The sequence below is a fragment of the Trichoplusia ni genome, chromosome 14, assembly GCF_003590095.1.
Source record: "Trichoplusia ni isolate ovarian cell line Hi5 chromosome 14, tn1, whole genome shotgun sequence".
Classification (NCBI taxonomy): domain Eukaryota; kingdom Metazoa; phylum Arthropoda; class Insecta; order Lepidoptera; family Noctuidae; genus Trichoplusia; species Trichoplusia ni.
In genome coordinates, this window is record NC_039491.1 from 2,985,926 (window position 1) to 3,008,115 (window position 22,190).

The 22,190-nt window shown below is 38.2% G+C and overlaps 1 protein-coding gene across 5 annotated transcripts in view; it reads left to right on the forward strand.

The window, feature by feature from the left end:
* Nucleotides 1–21,189, forward strand: part of LOC113500683 — a 70,771-nt gene extending 49,582 nt beyond the window's left edge. For 2 of the 5 annotated variants that reach the window (XM_026881548.1, XM_026881552.1), the window contains 3 exons: nt 15,914–16,216; nt 16,399–16,518; nt 16,645–21,189. In XM_026881548.1, the coding sequence (XP_026737349.1) occupies nt 15,914–16,216; nt 16,399–16,518; nt 16,645–20,850 (4,629 nt within the window). In that variant the 3' untranslated portion in view covers nt 20,851–21,189. Of the gene's footprint in view, nt 1–5,791; nt 6,869–12,291; nt 12,561–15,913; nt 16,217–16,398; nt 16,519–16,644 lie in introns of those variants that run through there. The other 3 variants (XM_026881549.1, XM_026881550.1, XM_026881551.1) reach the window with 3 other exon arrangements.
* Nucleotides 21,190–22,190: the final 1,001 nt, after the last annotated feature.

Below are 22,190 nucleotides of genomic sequence, written 5' to 3' on the forward strand. Positions count from 1 at the left end.
ATGTAGGCCTTTTATGTCTTTATATTAAGTACAATAATATTCATTTGATACTTATGTGTAAACCAGTGGTTTAGTAGTTAATCGAGTTTAACTATTTTGTTCCAGATTGATTTGGTTTTAATTTAAATGCTACATGCATTCTGCACGAACTATCTCATAAACTATCCTGTAATTCATATACAAAACAACCAAGTCTATACTGATACTAATTATTCATAGATAAATAATCGCTGGTGACTATAATCTTTTCCACCATAAAATCATAGATTTACGACTTTCATCGAAGAAAACTATTAAGGAAAATCAATAACTACAAATCAATCTTTCAATACCGTTTACGCAGCATCCGCGTCTTGCATTGGCTTAAGTTCATCTTGCATCTTTATATATATATTCTATAGCTGTAGTGGCTATGACATGGCAGAAGTTGGTGTAAACGAGAAGCCAAAACCGGTTCTGCAGCTGCGCGTGCGCCGGGCCTATAGATACTCGTACATGGGCCATGGTGTAATGTAGATCTATTATGTTACCATCGTCCGTGGTCCGGCACGCTCTCGCGTGATCAACCCTCATGAAACATAATCAATCAAAGGTTTTCACGACCACTTCGTAACGAGAACGAATTCGTTCGATCATGTTAACACGTTTAATCGTTTAGTGAATTCTAGTGAGTTCTGAATTCTTATTTACTTTTTTCGGGAGATTGCTTATGATTATTAAATATTTATTATAAGCATGGAACACAGAAAATTATGAGAAAGTAATGAATGAGTAATAAACAATCTTTATAAATAATATCATACGTAAGGTACACAATACATTTCGAGAAAGTTACGTTATATGGGGATCACTGTAAATAGTGAAACCTGTGTTTCAGCTCATCATGATGTTTAAAAACACTGTTTTGTTATCTTTATTTAGATTGCTCTACTAAACAACTATACTTTTTGTCGTCTTTGACGTTAATTACAGCAACTCTATAATTTAGCTAAAAATCGAAATTAAAAGTAATAAATCATAATCTGATTTCCCTCGCTATGTAGGAGTTTTAGACCAAGGATTTCGCCCACTTACATTGACCATTGATCGCAATCACTTTTGAAAAATAAGTGGTTGTCAAGTTAATAAAATTTGTGTTTAGGTAGTTTAGTTGTAAAAATGCAATATTTATTAATTTCATTTGATGTTGTATACTACTTTTACTAACTACAATTTCTCGTAGGTAGAGAAAATAACACAGCTTCATATTTTCATTTCTAAAAATAATCAAATAGAAAAGAGACTGATTCACAATCATGTGTAACTGGAAAGTGGTGAAAACAGACCTTTTAGGGTCCGGCCGGTCGCCACGTGCGACAACGACCGGTCACGCTGCGCCCGCGTACCTCCTACCAATGCACTCTACAAATCACCACGGATAACATCGTAAACTTTATTTTATTTGATTTATTGCGTAATTAAGATTGTCAGGTTTGCTTTCTTTACTCCTGTCAGAGTTCATGGTAAAAGGTTCACGGTCAATGTATGTGGGAGGTCGTAGGTTGTAATTGGGTTTGGAAATGTATTTCTACAGAGGTTTTAATCAATTTTTAATAGACGAGGTGGTCAAATCTTGTTTGTCTGGCAGTTGGGTTTTAAATTAAATATTCATATTCTCCCGTGATTTGTTTCATTTTGGCAGTTAAATCCAGTTTAGAAGGCGTTTTAGAACGTTCTATTAGTTTTTGCTAAATTCTTCAGCTGGTTTTGCTAAACCAAGTCTAGCATAACTAAAACCTAAAGATGCAGAAATAATAGATAATAGAGCCGTCCTACATTGTGCTGCTAATGATGTTTGCTTCATTATAAAAGATGAATGCACAATAACGAAGAATTCAGTTTTTGCGGATACGCTTAATGGGGCTGCTATTGTAGTTTTTGGAATACTATATTTAGGTATAGCTCTGGATGAAAAACAACAAAGGAAACACTAAGTAGGCGAGCAAAAAAATTAAAATTGTAGGTTTGTTTTATTCTAGAACCATAAAAACGCAGTATGAAATATACAAATAAGATTAATATCATACCTTATGCAAACTGCATAATTTCTATGAAAAATGAGCTCTGTCAGACATAATAATTTCACTATAACTCCATTCAAAAGGAAACGTACTTACCCTGAGTACGTGTCAAAAGAAATCATCAACCGCAAAATGCCAATACCATCTATTATGTGGTTGTCATTACAATAGGCCCAACGGTCCACATTCATTCCATTGTCGTCTTTATTGCTATTGTGTTTAAGCTCTAAATAGGTTATTTTTGTAGAGCTAGGGATGTATTCACATTAGCCATTGCACGTCAATCATTGTACGCATATGTGCGTGGCCGACTGACATGCGTGTGTGGATAGGCTAATCGGCTGTTGTCAATTCAATGTATTGTTTTACGCGTAAACATGGCTTTGTTCTTTTTATTCTAAAGCTGTTGTCATTTGTTTTGAAGGGACACTAACAAAGCTCTTTTAATGGTGATTATTTGATTGATTAGATAGTTTTTTGCCAAGTGATAACATATTACTTACTTCGTTTAATTTCAATTATGTAAGTTTTCTGCCTAAGAATTAAGTGGAATAATGGAAGTTTTTCGAAACTACATATTAGTTACTAAAATATGGGAAAATTGAAGGCACATTAATTCACATTCACATTGAAGGCATAAGTAATCTTTGAGCATAGACAATGACTAATGAGTTATTTGAAGCTGTTTTTGTGGATCTCATGGATTCAAAAACTAAATTTATTATTAATAAATTTAGTTTTTATAGGAACCGTGGCCATAAACAATATCATCACGGTTTCTAGGCAAAATCTGACCTACCTGAGTTGATTCAAAAGCTCTGTCAAACAAAGAATAACTTTAGGATTAAGTTTAACCTTCAACCCACTTAGAATGGCTTGGCTAGGTACTGGCTGTGGAATGCGTAATCGTTGACCATTATCTCAGGTGTTATCTACGGTAATTATTTACCTGTGGCAACATCTAGAGATCCGAATTGATTTGTAGTTAAAAAAAAAATGTTGCATTTAAATCTCGTTAACAACAAAATTGAGTATGGCTTACATGTGGATGAGTGTGTTTCTACACAATTTTTCATCCACTTGCGTTGAAATAGCTGTTGGATTTTCAATTTTATATTTATGTTTTTTAATTTTGTATTGATCCATTTTCAAGGAAATACAACTACTAAAAACCCTTCTTAAACCAAGTACTTTAAGTAGTCCCCATTTAAAGTAATTGCCGCAGAATCGGAATGTTAAATACCAAATTGCAGTTAATGACTACCACCTATAACGGAAACAATCTTACTTGCTAGTAAAACTTGGTTTAAAATAATTAAAATATGAAACAAATCAAGTTTAAGACATGTTTGGGTGTCAAACTGGTTGTGAGTGAAATGAACAAGTGTAAGACAAAGTGGGACGATGACACACTTTTGTATAGTGAGAGTGGCGTTACCAAGCTCAATGTCCGAAACTTAATGAAGCCTTGAGAAGTAGTCTTTGATATAAATGTCTAGGGGTACCTTTTTAATTTGGGTCAAGGGTATTGAAGAAGTCATAATGTGTGCCTAAGTTAGTGGCAATGAAAGCATTAAAAATAACTTTAAAATGGTTCCCAAATGAAATTTTTCAATGGTGCAGCATTAACAAAAAAAATTGTTTATCGTATGCCATAATTGTCCATTGCGTGAAAAGAACATTTAAAAAATAAATCGAATGTTTTCGCATACCCTTCTTCTTTGGACAATACTTTTGCTAATTGGAAAGACCAACCAAGATGACCACATAGAACATATTTATCTACAACAGTCCTACCTGTATTCATCGACCACCTTCTTAAACTCATATTTATTGTCGTGTGAACGTATACCGATGCAGGTGGTTCCATTGTTCAGGTTAATGCTCTTTTATTGAAATCTCTATGTTTGGCACGGACAAAAGATTCTGCTCTGCCGTTCAAAACTAAGCACAAACGTCTATTTTCCACGCACGTACATTGATTTCGCTTCTCATGATTCCTCGATGCGTGCGTATTTGAATTGGAACTTGGATGCAGAAGCTGTGTTCTATAGTTTATTTGATTTCAGCATTGTACTCTAGTTTCAAACTGTTATTTGAACTGTTGTCGTCTTCTAAACTAATTTAAATAATTCGGAATGCATAACTTGCTGTGTTAATATGAACTCTACCAAAACTTATTTCCTTGCTAGTTCTAAAATCAAAATCCAGACAATATTTTTTTCCGAATAAAGTGTTAAAACCGGCCAGTACCTACTGAACAAATTCTATATGTAATATTATTGCTATTGTTCATTCACACGCTCGGAGATGAAGATTCGTAAAATGTGAATTCCAATATGTATGACGTGGCTCAACTACATCGGTAGTTACAATTGCCATACATAATTTTATTCAGCTATTGCTAATAATTGCTAAATTCTTGTGCGTTGAAGTCCCATGTATGATCGCGTTAATACTCTAGCAAACCGTACTCTGTATTCAATGTACTGTGGCTAAACATAAATTGAACGTATTCAAGAGTGTGTTTCGTTATTAATTTCCTATCTACAAGAAGCATGATATATCAAACTTAACTAAACCTCATGTATTATTCTTGAAGAAATTAGAAGCCATTAAAAATATAGAACGATTGCGATTTTAAATGTAGAGCCAGATAATAAAATCCAAGAAACTCGTAATTATTATTCAGATATATTTATTCAGCATTTTATATGTAATAACGTCATAACATATGCGGGTATATTCACGGTCGCGAAAACAGGTTGTTACAAGATTTCAATAGACTTTAATATGCAACTAAACTCTTGACATTTAAAGCATATTGTAGCTGGCTGTATTGACACGTTTTAACGAACTGTTTGTATTTATATAAAATAGTATTCAGCAAAAAGTTTTACGAAAGAGTTTCTGTTCTATGATGATTAAAACTTGTGTTTGGAATCCCGTTTCAAATATTGTTCTGTTTGACAGCTGACAGTTCTTAGTTTTTTTTTGTATAAAAGACACGCGTACCTCATTTGTTTATCTAAAGAGTTCGTTGTTCGTTGCGCCAGTAGTCTCATCAGACAGCCAGATAAGAAAGGCATTACATTACGCTGGCTTGTCAAGTATGAGTGTTATCATTATAAGTATATGCAAGTGTCGTTAGTCCGTATCGCGTTACTGAAACCGGTACAAGTAACCGCGGCGTGACCCCGCACTCACTAGATTTGTTTTGCATGCAAGATATACTATCTGCTAGATTAGATATTGTCTTAACACTGAAACGGATACCAGCAAAGCTTTTCAACAGCTATTTCCTCCTTAAATCCTTGAGAATATTTAATTACATCTAATAATATTATTATTGTAGTGTACAAATACAGGCCAATTTGTTGCGTTTAATTCGTGATTCGAACTGACATGAATACTAATGTTGCCAAGGTTTAATTTGTCAAGTAAGATTGAGGTGTGTGCAACTCTGTAGTGAAGGGTGAGACCAGACGGTTGCTCGGTCGATGATCTAAAACAGATAGTGATACAGACAGTACTCGTGTTTGCCTGTACACCGGATTAATTACGAACGGTTCCGTGGCGTTGGACACAATGACGTCATTTACTAGTACTTAGTAGGCACTCATTAACGTTAAATGATGATGTTTTGGCTTTTTTTTAGGTCGTTGAGGTGCTTTGTCGCTGACTCAGTTAGTGATTTATCAAAGTTTCTTTAAGATTAAAAACGTTTCGATTAGTTTTAATTTTTCAACGATGCTGCTTACATAATCTTCTACGTAACTTGTATGACACATCTACAGAATCATCCAGAAACTTCAAAGTTTACAAGCACTATAACTTATTTAAAACAACATAGCTTCTAAGAAGGTAGAGCTTGGATGTAATATTAATAATATTATGTACGTTTAGATAAACAATCGTGACTCAAAGTGGATGTTACATCAAGTTCCTAGATTACAAATATTGAACACCCTGTTGGCATCCAGTTTTATATGTAAGCAATTAAAAGGTAGACACTGGAATAATTTCAGCTTATTTAGTTATCTCCTTAAGACTTTAACTGTCCGTTTCTTTACCATGTAGAGACTGCATTTTTACGAGCCATAACTTTACTCTCTTTATGTTAAGCAAATACCTTTAACCTTATTCATCTTTTGTTCGTAAACCCTTTGTTCTTCGCAGTTCAGTTGTAAGCTTTCGTGAAAATTTTGCTTCGACCGAAGTCTACATCTAATAGAGTGGCCAATATTTTTCTAAAAGCTACGGAGAAACCAGTTTCTGAGCCAATAAAAGGTCGCACCGGTACTTAAACATTTTATACAATCATTTAAATGTTGTTGTGACAGATTCCCGTTTTATATGTACAGTATTTTAATTATAATTGCAACGTAAATTGTAGTTTCCACATATTTTTAATCTCCTTGCTTTACAACAAGTAAGAAACATAACCGGACTCCCGCGTAAGCCCCTCGTGGTTCTCGCTCGCACTCGGCGGCTCTCGCGTTTGGCGCCAAAGCCTTCGCGCGTTGTCTCTGTCGCTCGCGTGCGCCTGCGCAGCCTGTCACTGCGCGCCGACTCCACGTACAGTCGTACATGACGCCTCTCTACCGGAGCGCGTACCGAGCGTGTTTATTTTGTGTTTAATCGAACTTGTGCATTTGTTACATCCAAAACACAATAACAAACCCGGATAGCACTTCGCAGTGACCCCTGTTGTGCAAACACTACAGAGTGAAAGTGCCGTGTCCCAGTGAAATGTGTCAGTGTTAAAGGTCATTATCATATAAAATCGTGTCCTAATCAAGTGAACGGTATTGTATCTATATTCGATGTGATCTTATACAGTGAATTGGTTACTTGTTAGCCTTGTGAACGACAGCTCTGTGATGACTGCAAACTAAATATACAACTAATTTATTTAAATGAGACAACCCTGTAGAATGATAAGTAAATGCGCGGTTTCAGGGTCGCGTTTTATTTGGTTATCGAAATAAGAAATTAAAGCAATCGATTGGTTGCCCCACACAGGGCGTAGAGTTGCGACACTTTAATGGCTTTGTAATATGTCTGAGTTCGTGTCTAATCTATTCCTAGCTCTACAAATAGTTCTCTAGAAATTATTGTAACAAACTATTTATTAATTTGTCCATTTAGCTGTCTGTCAAACGCAATACTAATAAATGGGAATACAAACCACCGCATTTCCACTTTAACGCGAAAAATATACTCAGTTTTTCTTCGAATATGAAACAGTTGTCTCGCGTCACTAATTATTTTGGTATTGTTTGTTCACCCACACGGCGCGACATACACTTGCAGAGCAACAATCTAAGTACCAACATATTCGCCAAACCCGACGCCTGCGCACTTATACATTGTCATAAATGCTCTCCATGTCCTCGGTACTAATTGCTTATCACTCCTACATCTCCTCCCAACCTGCCATTGTATATTAAAACAATTTAAATGTAGATTCGCTGGTATTTTGATACCTACTTGTTTAAAGGTGAAATCCTCGGAATTTGCATAGATATTCACGCTGTGGATGTAGGTACTTTTTACGTTTCCGAGGTTCTTCATACATATGTATGGTTTTAAGGGGATTGTTTGGTTTTTTCGGAAGTTCGATAATGTATTCTCATTCATTTTAGATATTAGTTTTTTTGACTGTTCTGTAAAACACAAAGGCAGGACATGCAATTTTTGGAAGATCATTTGAACCTGGAATTCACACAGGCTTTTTAATTCTCTTTTAATACAAACTCACTTACGTATACGTTTCAATTTTGGCAAATGTCAAACTATTTCGTCGTCATGGGTATTCCTCGCATCGAAAGCGAATGGCCGTAGTTTCAGTTTCATAAGCAGTATATTTATGTGTTTCATCAAACAACTTGCATACGGGTTAAACACGTTCCTTGATGCATGCATGCTATAACGCCGGTTTCATCTGACATATTGATCGATCGATACAACATACAAATAACAAACTCTATTTCCAATATAAAGTACCTAAGATAGTTGCCAAAATTGCTTTGATTCACAAAATAGTATTTAATACGAACATAAAACATAGTTTCCTTGTCCTGAAGAATTAAAAAAAAGCAATTGACAGACACGGACTTTTGTAGATAGAGCAAAATGAGACTCAGCGTTCTACTCTTTAATTAACCTATTCAATTTTCCTCCTTCATTTGTCAAAGCATTTTTAAAACCGAATTTACATAAGAATTGCATCCATTAATCATTGTGTGCAAACATGATGCTGGCATAAGGGTTCCGATTGTGTATCGATAAATCACACATCGGAGTTTATCGCGGAGCTCTCTTGCACAATGGTTTATTGCGGCGATAATTGAATTAGATGTTACGAGTTGAACGAATCGATTGTGGTCGCCGATAACACCGACTAATCGAATGGAGCGTTACTCGAGTTCATCATACTGTGATAACGATTCATCTCGTTCCTTCACTTGGATTTTATTCCATATCAATATGCTAAGAAATATTTGGTAATAATGACTCATTTGTTTCATTCTATTTGGTCGAGTTTCTCTTATTTAATTACACGCAGCTCAGAACTAGTATTTCTAGGACACTACAAGCTATTTCCGCAAGTATCAGTAAATGCAGGAACGGTTCAAATATAACGAAGTAGGTCACAGTTATTTATAACTGAGGTTATCTGCAGATCATCTCATGGTATACAATGGTTTTCGAATATAGACTTCCCTGTGTTCGCTAAAATCTGAAACAACAACAACTACTTAAATAAGGTACTTATTAAATTGTTAAAAGTGAAATATCCTATCCTCTTACATATCCACATACTCAGATATTTTGAGAGATAATCTCATATTCGACCTTATAACAGATTTGCCGATGTACAACCTCCTTGTAACAGCTTCAGAGAACCTATTAGGTTGCATTACAATAGGTAATTGATACATGTTGGATTCTACAGAATTAAGGGTTCCGCTGAGTGTTGCAATCGTCGATTGTTTATGGTTTCACACCTTAGCAACCGCAATTACAAATGAATTAGGTTAAAATTATCTACGCCATATGTATGCCTGATAGGATCTTTTAGATGTAAACCCCAAAATTTGTAACTATTGTTTGATGCTTGAATGTTTTGAAAAAATAAGTTATAAACTTAACCCTCCTTGTAACGCTGTCGGGTAAATTACTAAACAGTTATCCAGCATTGACATTAATATTCTGTTCCTTATGATGAGTGTTGTTAAATGTTATTAAAAGCTCATGAGCCTCTTTAGGTTCCTTGTATCCCGTTAGTGGCACAAAGACGTAATTATTGTACACTAGCTTTTCGCCCGCGTGTATGTCGGTTATATCGCGTTTCCAAGAGAACTCTTCAAAAGTCCGGGATAAAAATTATCCTACGCTCTTTCTCAAGGTCAACTCTATCTCTGCACTAAATATCATTAAAATCAGTTCAGTGGCTTATACGTGAAAGCGTAACAGACAGACAGACACACAGAGTTACTTTCGCATTCATAATATTAGTAGGGATGTGAAGTTTTAGTTGAAGGCTTAAATATTAAATCATGAAGGCACGATAACACGATCTATTGACATTTTACCAGCACTGGGTCAGCATTGGTTCTCGATTCAAAAGTCAACAACATCCACAATGTATAATGAGCTTTTACATAATACCCATCTAACGTCATTTTAGACGCATCAAAAATATATTAAAGTAAGAGACAAAGTACACAAGGTCTGTGTCGCAAGAGTGTGAGTAACCGATGGTGTGATATGCCAGATCCGCCTCTTGAATAGCCTTATTCGGTGAAACTGTGGCGAAACGGTGCAGAATGACAGACGCAGTAAGGTCAATACTTTTTAACAATGAACGTAATATGACTTAATGATTTGAATTGCAGATTTGACAGGGAAAACCATGCGGGAATTCATAGAAGGGCATACTACAAGGAAACTTTAATATAGTTATGTCATTCATGCTTAGAAGGAGAAAAAGTTTAGGCGATACATTTCAATATAAATCGATTTCAAAATTTTCTATACTTATCGAAAACTCGTGCGCTAGTTTTACACACACGTCTTTCTTTCGCGTAAACCTCAACATTACATGATCTGAAAGCGGGAAGTTGTTAATAAAATTAATAAATAAAAAGATGATCGTTTCTCACGTGGAGTCACAGCTACTCTACAAGTGTAACTGGATCGCCGGCGGTGGGAACCTCTCACGGTTCATACTTATTAAACTTCTTTTATTAATAAATATACACTTTTCCTATTCACTATCTTTTTTGTTAAACACGAACGGTGTTGTACAAACATTTGATGGTGATTCAGTTATCTACTGATGCTAAGCAAAAATATAAACATATCTCCGAGTACTTCCAATATAAACATTAAATAAAAAATCGTAGTAACTAGTTGGCTTTTGCATTCATAAATGACGATACTTTATTACATCTAATCTACTTACATAGTCCACGACCGTAATCATCCCCAATACGGGACAGCTTTGTTAAAATTATTGTTAGCAAATATCACCTGACTATTACCATAATTTAGCTCATTCACACGCTACTATTAGTTTTCGAATACGATCAACATCGCGTGTGGGCGAGATTTTTAGTTTTCCTTATAAGGTGGTCTTACCTCAGTTCTAAGAAACAAAAGCTTTGAACTTATAAAGAATCCGTCCTTTCAAATTCGTAACTTGAATGAATCATTAAATTAATGGTAACTTCGGAAGTTTGTAGTGGTTTCTTAGGTTTACACGAATGTTAGACATTGAAATGAAACTACTTTTACGGATTTTATCGCAGTTTGTTATTTGGAAGTTTGACTTATAAACCCATTTAAAGACATATTTATAATGATTTTAAAATTAGCCACATGTGATAATGTGTTTTATGTGGGAAACGAATGACATAATTTTCTTTGGAAAGAAAACTACATTTTTGCGAAACAAGTTGTGCCAAATAATATTTTTTTTACATGTTTTTGAGAGTTCGATATTTATATTTGATTTAAGAAGTACCCCTCTTACGCATCGGCCGGTCGAGGAGGAAACTGACCACATATTTTACAACTTCGGCATACTTACTGTCTGACTCACGTGGCGTGAAAGTTCATTCATAATTTCAATAGAAAATGTGTTACATATGTTATGCTTTTTTATCAATCTCATACTTTTTGTAAACTATTAATTTAGATGTAAAGGGTCGGTTCAATAGGCTCCCTTAACATTTTTTAGCTATGAGTCACGTATTGTAGTCTTTTTGTTCAAGTTGACACATTTTTTGAATGTTAAGATGATTCATGAAGGTTTAATTTTTGAGAACTTAGAGAATTTAAGAAAAATATTCATGTTTAGTTGAAAAGGCAATATTTCAGTATCTATTTATTACAAAAACAAAACCACGTGTTATTTTAAGCAAAGGTTTAACTTTTTTTTTTTAGGTTTAACTTTAGATTATAATCCCAATTGCAACAGACCATGTGCTGGGCACGTGTACTCTACTCTAAGAGTAGTATTTTCTTAAAATTTCTTCACATTACGAAGTTTTCGAGCTTATCGCCATAGAAATATAAACAAAAGCACACCGTCATAAAAGGCTATAGTTGGCTTACGTAGAGTGCTAATAGGCAAGAGTGAGACAGAGCATGGCCCACGTGAGGTACGTTAACAATAGATTAAAAAAAAACGTGGTACCTGGAAGGTAGAGCGGGTCCCGCCCCCGCGCCGCTATCTCTTGTCTCAAGCCAGTCTGCACGAAAGCCTGCGTAGAGCCGAGCGTACGAACTCTACCGCTAGAAACTAGTTATTAAAAACTTATAGTTAATTTATAATTGACAAACAGTTTCATTTGTGTTGTGTGCTCTTGCTAGTTAACCGCGACACAGGAATACAACAGTTGCTTATTACTTTTGTGACCACCTGCTGCGTTATACACCTGACGTTTTCGCGCCCAAAACTTAAGGTTTCTTACGAACTGACAATAATAATAGTAATAGTGTTGAACATAGTGACAGTGTACAGTGTGTACTTGTATAGGCATATCTTAACGTAACGCAGTGCGGAGTTGAATTCAAATGAAAAGTTTCTCAATCGTACGTGTGCTGGTTACTTATTGCCTTGTAGAGGTGTTTGCGGACGAAGACGAATGTATATTTAGTTTGCAGCCATTGTGCGATAGGTATGGAGATTGAATCCAAACGTGAATATTTTTATTAGGTAGTGATGCGGACTAAAGTGAGACGATGATTAAGTTTCGGTATAAACGTAAGGAGTCGAATGATGGCGGGAAGAGCGGGACAGCGATACAGAAGCAGAAGATTGAGGGTCTGCGGGACCGGGAGCTGCTGCCTCCTAAGGACATGTTGCTGACTGGCTCGCTGGCGGGGGTCCGGAACAACACGCTGCCTCGCTCGCGCCCGGCCTCCGCCGCGCGGCGTGAACCCCCGGAGCCACTAGTCAGCCAAACTACTATCACGCTGTTTAGAGTAAGTTCTTGCGTGTTGCAGAAAACTTGAAAGTAATATACTATGTATGGTAGACTCTATTATTACGCATATTGGTCTCTTGATTAACACAAATATTGCAGTACATGTATGATGTATTATACCTACAGGTAAAAAATATTTTTATGAAGTATTTCATATGAAAAGTTTACCTAGCAACGTCAAAATAATCTCTAAATAGCTATTGATTAATTCATTTCACGAATTCCACTAAAAGTCAGTAGCGCTGTTCAAAAGACATCAACGATTTCGTTACAAATGTAATCGAGTCGTTACTTCATTGCCTGCTAATTGTTCATGTAATTATTTATTTAAGCACAACCAGTGCTGTACAAGGAATCGATACGTTTAATGAATATTTAAATTCCTGTAAATATTCATTGAAATGATTGAATGTGCTGATTACTTAGTTTACAAGTTAAATGAAACCGTTTGACTTGATTTATACTTATTTTTTAATTAATTTATGTATTTAAGTCATAGCACTGTGGAATAATGTAGGTAAACTAAGTACTTTTAAGTCACAGCCACTCAGGCAACGTTAAATTTACACGTAACGAAGTACAAGCAAGTTTTTAGTAATAACGTTTAGCTTTTAAAGCAAACTATAACAAAGACAATACATATGGCCCTTCAAGGAAGGAAAGTAAAATATGCATATTTAGTTAAACACAATATATGTAGTAAATGAAGACAGAATAAGTTGTAGATGCGAGGCTCGTCGCTGACCCCCCTAAAGGCTATTGTGTCGATGCCTCCAAAGGCAATTTGTCTCGGGAATACATAACGTGCCCACTTAAGTATGTATGCGCAAGCGTCGGCCTCCGGCGTAACTCGCGCTTGGAATCGACTATTGTCTCCACATCGTGACAAACACTAACATTATATTAAATTATTATTACAACTTATTCTTATATTTTAAACACGTGCACTTCAAACAGCGGTTACATATTAATATTCATCTGATGGATTAAACTCAGTTTATAGCTTATTTGCTATCAGGAAATCAACATATTTGTCTATTTGATATTGAATATTGTTAAGAATAATAATCTTAGTTACTGCATAACTTAACAGCACTAGGTAATAAATACAACTGCTTTAGATAAACGTGATAAACTATTTATATGCAGCGCTGAGGGAAAATGAGTCACTTTTTTATGCTTTAACCATAGAAATCTCTGATGAATAAGGCGTACGATTGCAAAATTATGTTTGTCATGTTTTCTGAAGCTCTTGTATTGTGAATTACGCATACGAGTTCTGCGACCTCCATAATAATATAAACGATGTTTTCTTGACGTTTTAGTGTCAAGCACTAAATACAAACTCGCGTAAGCATGATAAATGTACGATTATATTGAATTGTGTAGAGTTAGAAAGAAAATATCCCACGAGCATTAATATAAACATACATATATGGCACGGTTTTCCTAGTTTTCTCGCCTTGTATAGAGAACAGAGTTGAGGTACTAGGCGAGCAGCAATACAAGAAGCAGGGTCAGGGCGCCTCGGCCGGGTTCACCGCATCATTCTCACGTAACAATAGGCCTCGTGTCTGTGTGCCTGGTTCCCACCCCGCGCAGCGCTGTGCCACTAACGTCAAATGTATGATGCATTAGTTCCGTGTGTGTTCCTATCCTCGCCATATACTTTGTTAATTAAAACGACTACATTCTACAAGACAGGTTACTTGACATAATCACTGTATTTGCGACTTCAACGGCTAGTTAAAGCCTTCCGTACTTTACGAAGTACTTGACATTTTCTTGAGTTGTTGAAGTTTTAAGCAGCAATTAAGTTTTGTACGCTACTCCAAAAATTACCAAAATATAGCATTTAATTCAATGTTAACAAAAACGCAAGAATCACTTTTTCTCATTCCAAACTACAATTAAATTCTGAACTAACCGCACGTGTGAACAACGTTTTTGAATATGCCTCTAATGAAGTCTTCCAAAGCAATTTCGCTTACAGCAAGTTAGACATTGAAATATCAATTAACCGCTAGTTAACTCGTTGAAGTAAAAAACGATTCAAAAGCAAGAACCGTCTGGTATAATAGTACTTACTGTATTTTGCTAACTATACAAATTGTTACATAAATGCAGCTAACAAAAGCTTGTATGCGTGCCTTTTATCACAATCAGTTATCATTTAGTATGTCTTATGCAAAACTTTCCTGCGAGGAAATTACTTTTTGTAGACCGCTTTTTGTTTAAGGGCGATGACCGGCAAACAGGTCTGTAGAACTAGCTTCTAAAACTCTATAAGGAATAGAGCTGCATTTATAAACTAGTATGTAACATTATTATATTTGGGAAACTGCAAAGTTGCTCAATCTGAAACAAAATTGAATTTAAAATATTAATTTTATATTTTACAAACCTTTTTGGAACGTTAGCCTTATTTTTAGCAAACCTCTCCTAAGCTCGAAAATACACGTGAATCGTATTAGCAAGATAAACAAGATCACAGTATTCGGGTTTGTTTAAACTAAACAGACGAGCATCGTATATTCGTATCTGGTTTTAGCCGTGTTTATAAAGCTGAGTAACGGAAGGCGCGGCGCGGCGCAGGCGCAAGCTGCGTCCGCCGCGCACCGGAAAATACGCCATTTAATTGTGCACTCATCTTTATCAGGTTGAATAATGTTTGTTCCGCTTTACAGGTAACAATAGCATGTATTTAATAAACAAAATGAAGTAGAAACTTTTGTGGCCATGTAGAACAAGCAATAAATGTTATCTCTTTTTGAATTTACGTTATTCTAATGCATTTAATATTATAAAGCTATATGTGATACTTCGACACGTCCGACCGAATGTATCTAATATAAGTTTAATATCTTCTCGAGTCGTAACGGTTACGAAATCGTAAAACAGCGAGATATATCTACGTATATATAGGAAGGTACGTCAAATCACCTCGGCTGGGTCACGCCATGTTTGTGACCTATACCTTAACTCGTATTCGTGCCATACTGGTTTTGTTCCAGTCTTGTATCAATGTGGTGCAGCGATATTCAATCTTATTGTGCCTACGTTAAAACTTAAATTAGCGTAATAGCCAGTTGGTCAAAACTTTCTTTATGTAGAGCCTGCGGCCCCGTGTATTTTTACGAGAAATCGTTCACCGGTTTATAAAAAAGAAGGTTGTGTCAAATATGACATGAAACAACCGTAGAGTGCTCATTGAAAAAGATTACAAAAGTAATTAGTAGATGTTTTAGTTATAGACTCTTTGTCCATTTGTTGATTCTGAAAAGGATAAGTCTAAATCGAAATAACTTTTACTTTATAAACGTAACTTATGAAAGATTTCTTTGTTTACAGGAATTGTTCACACAGCTGCAATGGTCAGCGGAGCGCGCCCCCGCGGCCGACGGGCTGCGGCGTGCGCTGGGCGGCGGCGGCGCCCGCTTCCAGCTCGGCTGCATGGCCGACGCCAGCGAGTGCTTCGAGCACCTGCTACTCCGAGTCCACGCCCACGTGGCCGCCGGCTCCGGTGACAGGAGGGACGACGACGCCTGCCGGGCCCCGCACTGCGTACCCCACCGAAAGTTCGCCATGATGCTGGTCGAACAATCTGTATGCAGCGCCTGCCAAGCAACGTCCGAACCTCTGCCCTTCACTCAGGTAGGCATCATATATTATTGATTATTATACCGGCTTGTTATCGTCATCAATCGCAGCGCAGCCCTCCGTTTATCAGCGAAGTTAACTTTCATATGCTAATATCAACTTCAATTCATTTAGATGTATAGAAAACAAAACACATTATTATGATATGTATTAACGATGTTTTGTTCCTTTAACAGATGGTGCATTATGTGTCAGCTACAGCTTTAACAACTCAAGCCGCTTTGGGTGAACATGGAGACAGTTTCGGCCTGCTTCTTAGAAAAGCAGGAGGAATGGGCGATATAAGAGACTGTCCAGTAAGTATACACAATTGATTCGTAATTTCCAGAAACAAAATGTTTATTTGTGTACTTGTAAATGGATATTTCAATAACCTTGATTTTGTATTCAATGTACTACAATCTGGTTCTCTTTATTTACAGAATGCGTGTGGAGCAAAAATACAGATTTGCAGAACACTCATGAATCGGCCTGAAGTTGTATCGATTGGCATGGTGTGGGACTCTGAGCGTCCCTCAGCAGAACATGTGGCGGCCGTGTACGCAGCGCTCGGCACAGAGCTCCGGCCTACCGACGCTTTCCACGCATGCGTGGACCGTTCGTGGGCTGCCCGAGCCACCCACCGGCTCGTCGGCCTCGTCACCTACTACGGCAAGCACTACTCCACCTTCTTCTTCCATAGTAAACTCCGCCTATGGATATACTTCGATGATGCGGATGTCAAAGAAATAGGACCGGAGTGGTCACACGTCGTGGAAAAATGTCAAAGAGGACGATTCCAGCCGCTCCTTCTTTTGTATGCTGCGGTTGATGGAACGCCGTGTGACACTCGTCATGCTCCTAAAGATGTTGTTCCATTCCCGGCACCCGAACCGCGTCGAGCTGTGACGCCGGCGCCCGAACGTCCGGCGACTGGGTTCGCTCGACGAGCCGTCACTCCAGGCCCAGACAATGAGAGTGACTACATAAGCAGAAAAGCTGTAGAGAACATGCTGGAAGTTCAAGCGAACCGCCGCGCACAACTGAATCGTAGTTTGAGTACTGGTTCCGGATCGGACACCCAAGAAAGGCCGCGTGCTCGGCGGGACTCTGGAAACTGGAGTGGAGATCGTAACAGTGCATCTTCTGCATCTTCATCCACGGCTGAAAGCCCATACATGTATCCAAGAGGTCGTGGCGCGGGCAGCATTCCCAGCAGCCCCACACGCAAAGGAGAACTCTCTAGTGGCGGCTCGTGTGATGCGGGTTATGACTCTTACTCTCTGTCATCCACCGATAGCCTACCACTACAACAAGGTCTACGACACAACCTACAGCTGGCTCAAATACCAGAAATAACAACACGTGGTGAATGTGAAGCTCTTTGTTTAGAAGCTGACAGACTCCTAGAAAAGTCTCGTAACGCTGAAGACTCAGCTGATTATGAAACAGCTCTAGTGCTATGCGACGCTGCTGCCACTAAGGCTCGTGTGGCAATGGACGCACCATACAATAACCGCCACATGGTGACTTTCGCTCGCATGAAACATAACACATGCGTAATGCGTGCGCGCAGTCTACAAAGGAGGATGGCGGGCATGACTAGAGTCACAGAAATACAACCAACTGCTCCAATCAGAAATACAAAAGGTGGTCTGGAAACATCACCAATGACTATCGAAATCTATGCCACGCTTCCTAAAAAGAAGGGCTCTTCAAAAAAGTCTCCCAAATGTATTGAAGACGATATCGACACGGTAACACGTGAGCGCCCGCCTAGACACAAGTCTAGGGATGATGAAAAAGTCAGAGAAAAACGTTCTAGAAGTGAAGACCGGAGTCGTGCTCGAAAAGAAGCGCCAGTCGTTAAACCTGTCGAGAAAAAAGAGGAGTCAGCGGAAGATAAAAAAGCTAACAAGAAACAACACAAAATACGAAGAAAATTATTAATGGGAGGTTTAATTCGTAGAAAAAATAGATCGATGCCAGATTTGACCGAAGGAGCTGACGCAAATAATGAGGCGAACAACAAAGAGAAGCGTGTCTCTTCCGTCGATGACACCGAAGTTGGAAGAACTACCGAGGATAAGACGAATTTAAGCGGGTATTTATCTGAAGGACATTTAGAGTACTCAGTAGCAAGCGGCACCAACCCTAACCTCGAGAGAAGTAAACTAATGAGAAAAAGTTTCCATGGGAGCGCCGGAAAGATGCTGACAGCAGCAAAAGTACCTCCTCCACCACCTCTACGCACAACTTCACAACTAACAGCCTCTAAATATGCATACACAGAACACGGCAAAGGGGCATATCCAACGGAAATTGAAGAAGACGGCGGCTTCTCGGAACAATACGGAGACGAACCTCAATCTTTGCCGTTTTTGCACTCTTATGATGACAAAAATGGAGGTCATTATGACAGGCTAGACACATCGCCGTCACAAAACTTCCACACTGTGGTGACTAAAGCAATGATTCATCAAGAGCAAAGCCCCGTGAAAAGGGATACGATGCAGCCATTGCAGCCAACCCACAACACAATTCAAAATCTCACGAATAGTTTTGATAACGGTGTAGATGTGGTTGACTGTGCTCTCCCGATGAGGAGGTCGCCCACAATGTTTGAGTTGCCACCATACCCCAGTCCCATGAATTCTGTAAACCACTCACGACAACCCAGCGAAGAGTTCCCGCCACCTCCACCACCTATTGATTTAACACCACTACAAGACGAACTTGAGAAAATACATAATGTTAGTGAAATGTCCATGGCTAACGACCTGGAAGTCGCGAAAGGATCTCTCTTGGCAAGTTTGCAGGAAAAAAGAAATCAAATATTGAGGAATGAGGAGAGCCCACAAATTCTTCAAATTGAAAAGTTAAACGTTCACCCATCTTTACTAAAGGAGCTGCAAGCTAAACAAGCAGCTTTTAAATTGAAACGTTCAGGCTCTTTAGAGGGGCAGCTTTCATCTCCAGTGGAAAGTCACAATTTGTACGAAAGTAACAATAATGTAAGAAATATTGCCTCGAGATTTGAAAATAATGCCCAAAATGTATCACAAGAAGGTGACAGAACGCATATCGGTTTTGTGGGTATGAGTGGAAATAGAGACGTTATCAACTGTTCTGATCAAACTAATGCCGGACTCAATCGGCGCGCGTCGGCATCGTCAATTGATCCGAAACAAATCGAAGAGGAGCAATGCGAACAGAAGTCAGTTGCGAACACATATGGTGACAGAAACAAACCTAAAAAGAAATCGGTGTCGTTCTGTGACCAAGTGATCTTAGTATCAACGGCCGAAGACCAAGAGGATGACAGTTACATTCCAAATCCCATCCTAGAAAGAGTTTTGAAATCGGCCATGAACAAGCCAGAGCTAACAACTATGCCACTGCAGTCGGACAAGCCATCCTTACAGCGACAGGACTCCTTTGACAGTCAGTCCTCTAGGTCCACTATATCTTCACTGTCACAAAACTCATTTGCGCCCAACGAGAATGCGCATGCAGAGTATGTTCGATTACAAAACAACTACCCAGCGTATCAGATGCCACCAAATCGTGCACCGTTGCAGCAGCAGTACAATGCACAAAAGAATAACAGTGTTTACGGAACGAATTCGCCCGTTCAAACTGCACAAAATCAAAGTGCAATAAACAATAATCAAATTTATCAAGCGCTTCCCACCAATACGCCGCAGAACACCACAAGTCCGATACCTTACAACCAACCGCCGTCCGTCTACTCAAATCACAGCAACGCTAGCCCACCGAACTTTAGCCAAACGCCTGCGAACCGACTGACGCCCACGCATAACCCTGCCTACATGCCTAAGCACCCTGTCAACATGCAGAGGCCTCTACCCAACGCATGCCACCCACCTACACAGCTTCATCCTATGAACCCAGCTATCAACAACGCTTATTATCACCGAGTACCACAAACAGCAAGCGCTTCCACGATGCCCAACAACAACTACGCTACGAACCGTCAGTACGGTCACAACATGCCAAACACCAATCACACATCTTATCAAAGCGTGCCCACCAATTCGCCGGCTTACCAGAGCTATCATAACCCACCGACAAGCTACGCAGGCTCCGAATATTCTAGTCGATATCCACAGACCAATAGTACAAACCACTACACATCGTCGTCGTACCAAAGGGTTCCCCCGCCCCACGGCGACGTTCCTATTGAGAACTACAACACAATCCCACAGAAAATGACAAATAACTACTATGTAGACAACCCATCCGGTCAGCCCCGTGTCCAGGACACAAGGCACTACGCCAACACGCAGCAGCAACGCATGTATGGCCAAAATGTTAATTTAGAAAATAATGTTAACAACGAGCAGATCGGACAATACCAGTATGCTCAGAACGGTTACAATCCGTATCAACACATACCTCCACCTAAGCAATTGCAGAAAAAGTCTGTATCATTCGAGCCGGGCACTAAGGGGGGAACGGACTCGCCCATACCTCCGCAAATGAACGGCAACCCCCCCTACCCGGGAGACGCACAGGCCTCACAGAAGACGCTGTGCAACTTGTGTCGAAAGAAAACCGTCGGCTCCCCGGCCATGTATTGTCCAGATTGTGACTTTTACATGTCCAGGTTCAAACCCCGCTCATAGCATAAAACTAATTATGCGTAAAACATACTCAATAGTGTAACTATAACAAATTGTTTTGTAAATTATATTCTTGTGGAATGTTAGTTGTTCAATGTATTATGTACCTATAATGTAATAAAAGAGATGATTAAACAGATATTAAAATAGATTTATTGTAAGTATTAGGGCTTGACTGATCTCATGTGCGAAAATATTTTTTTATAAACTTTCAGACTTATAATTTGTAAGAATTGTATGATTGTAACCTTTTTCATAAAGTGCCTTAGTCTCGTAAATAAAAATATGGATGTTTGTTCTAACATCTTAAATCAATAAATTATTCCGTTTTAAGTAAAGTAACCTTTGTTTTATTTGTATTTGAAAAAACTGACAATACTTACCCCGAGATTTACGCGCAGTTTTGTGTGCGTATACTGTACACTGCACACGTAAAAAGTGAAACAACCCTATGACCTTATTTTTCGAAAAAATATTGACTATGATATGCAACTTTCCAGAAACTGGTTAAAATAATAAAGTTAACTTAGATGAAGTTTTTTAATTCCGGAGACACAATCACACCAAAGTATGGGAAAAAGAGATAAATATATAAATTATTTATTTAGCATACACAAAGATTACAGAACTAATAAAATGCAATGATGTAGTAGCGGGTCCCAAACTAGGCACAGCCTGTGACCCAATTCAGAGCACATAGTAGAAACATGTTTCGTGTTCTGCTAGCACTGGATTGAGTTTCACTAACTTTTTTCAGACGTAATAAAGTATGATGAAACGTAAACAATATTGAAAATAAAAATTAGACAAATACATTTGAGGTGAGTGAGGGGTGTAAATGGGTGAGAGTATAGTGAGTGTAGGAGTGTATAATATATTGTGTGTTAGGAGGTACTAAATAGTTCTACAGAGAAGACTTTCCGTTTCCTTGTAAGTCTGGTAAGCCTTGTAAGATAATCTGCCAAAAAACCACCGTCAACCTCATCTCAAAAAATAAAGATCGCCTCGACTTCGTTCGAGGCACGGCGTACTGTCTGCGAGGCACGGGCTCTGCTTATATTCATACTTTTTTTTCTAGTAAGATTTAAAAAAAACCTCCAACGCCGCTTATTGATTGCATGTAACGAAGTCGAGGTTGAATGGCTAAGTTAACGCCATCTTCATCTTAAATTGAGAACTACCTAAGTGCAACAGGTGGTGTGGTTTCAAAATGTAACTAGATGTCACTTAAAACATTTGGAACCATAGCACAGATGGCGCCGCTGTCTCTAAAAATAAGTAATTGCCAATGAAAAAATGAAATTGTATGTAGTAGGAAAATTGTAATTTCGTCATGAAATGTA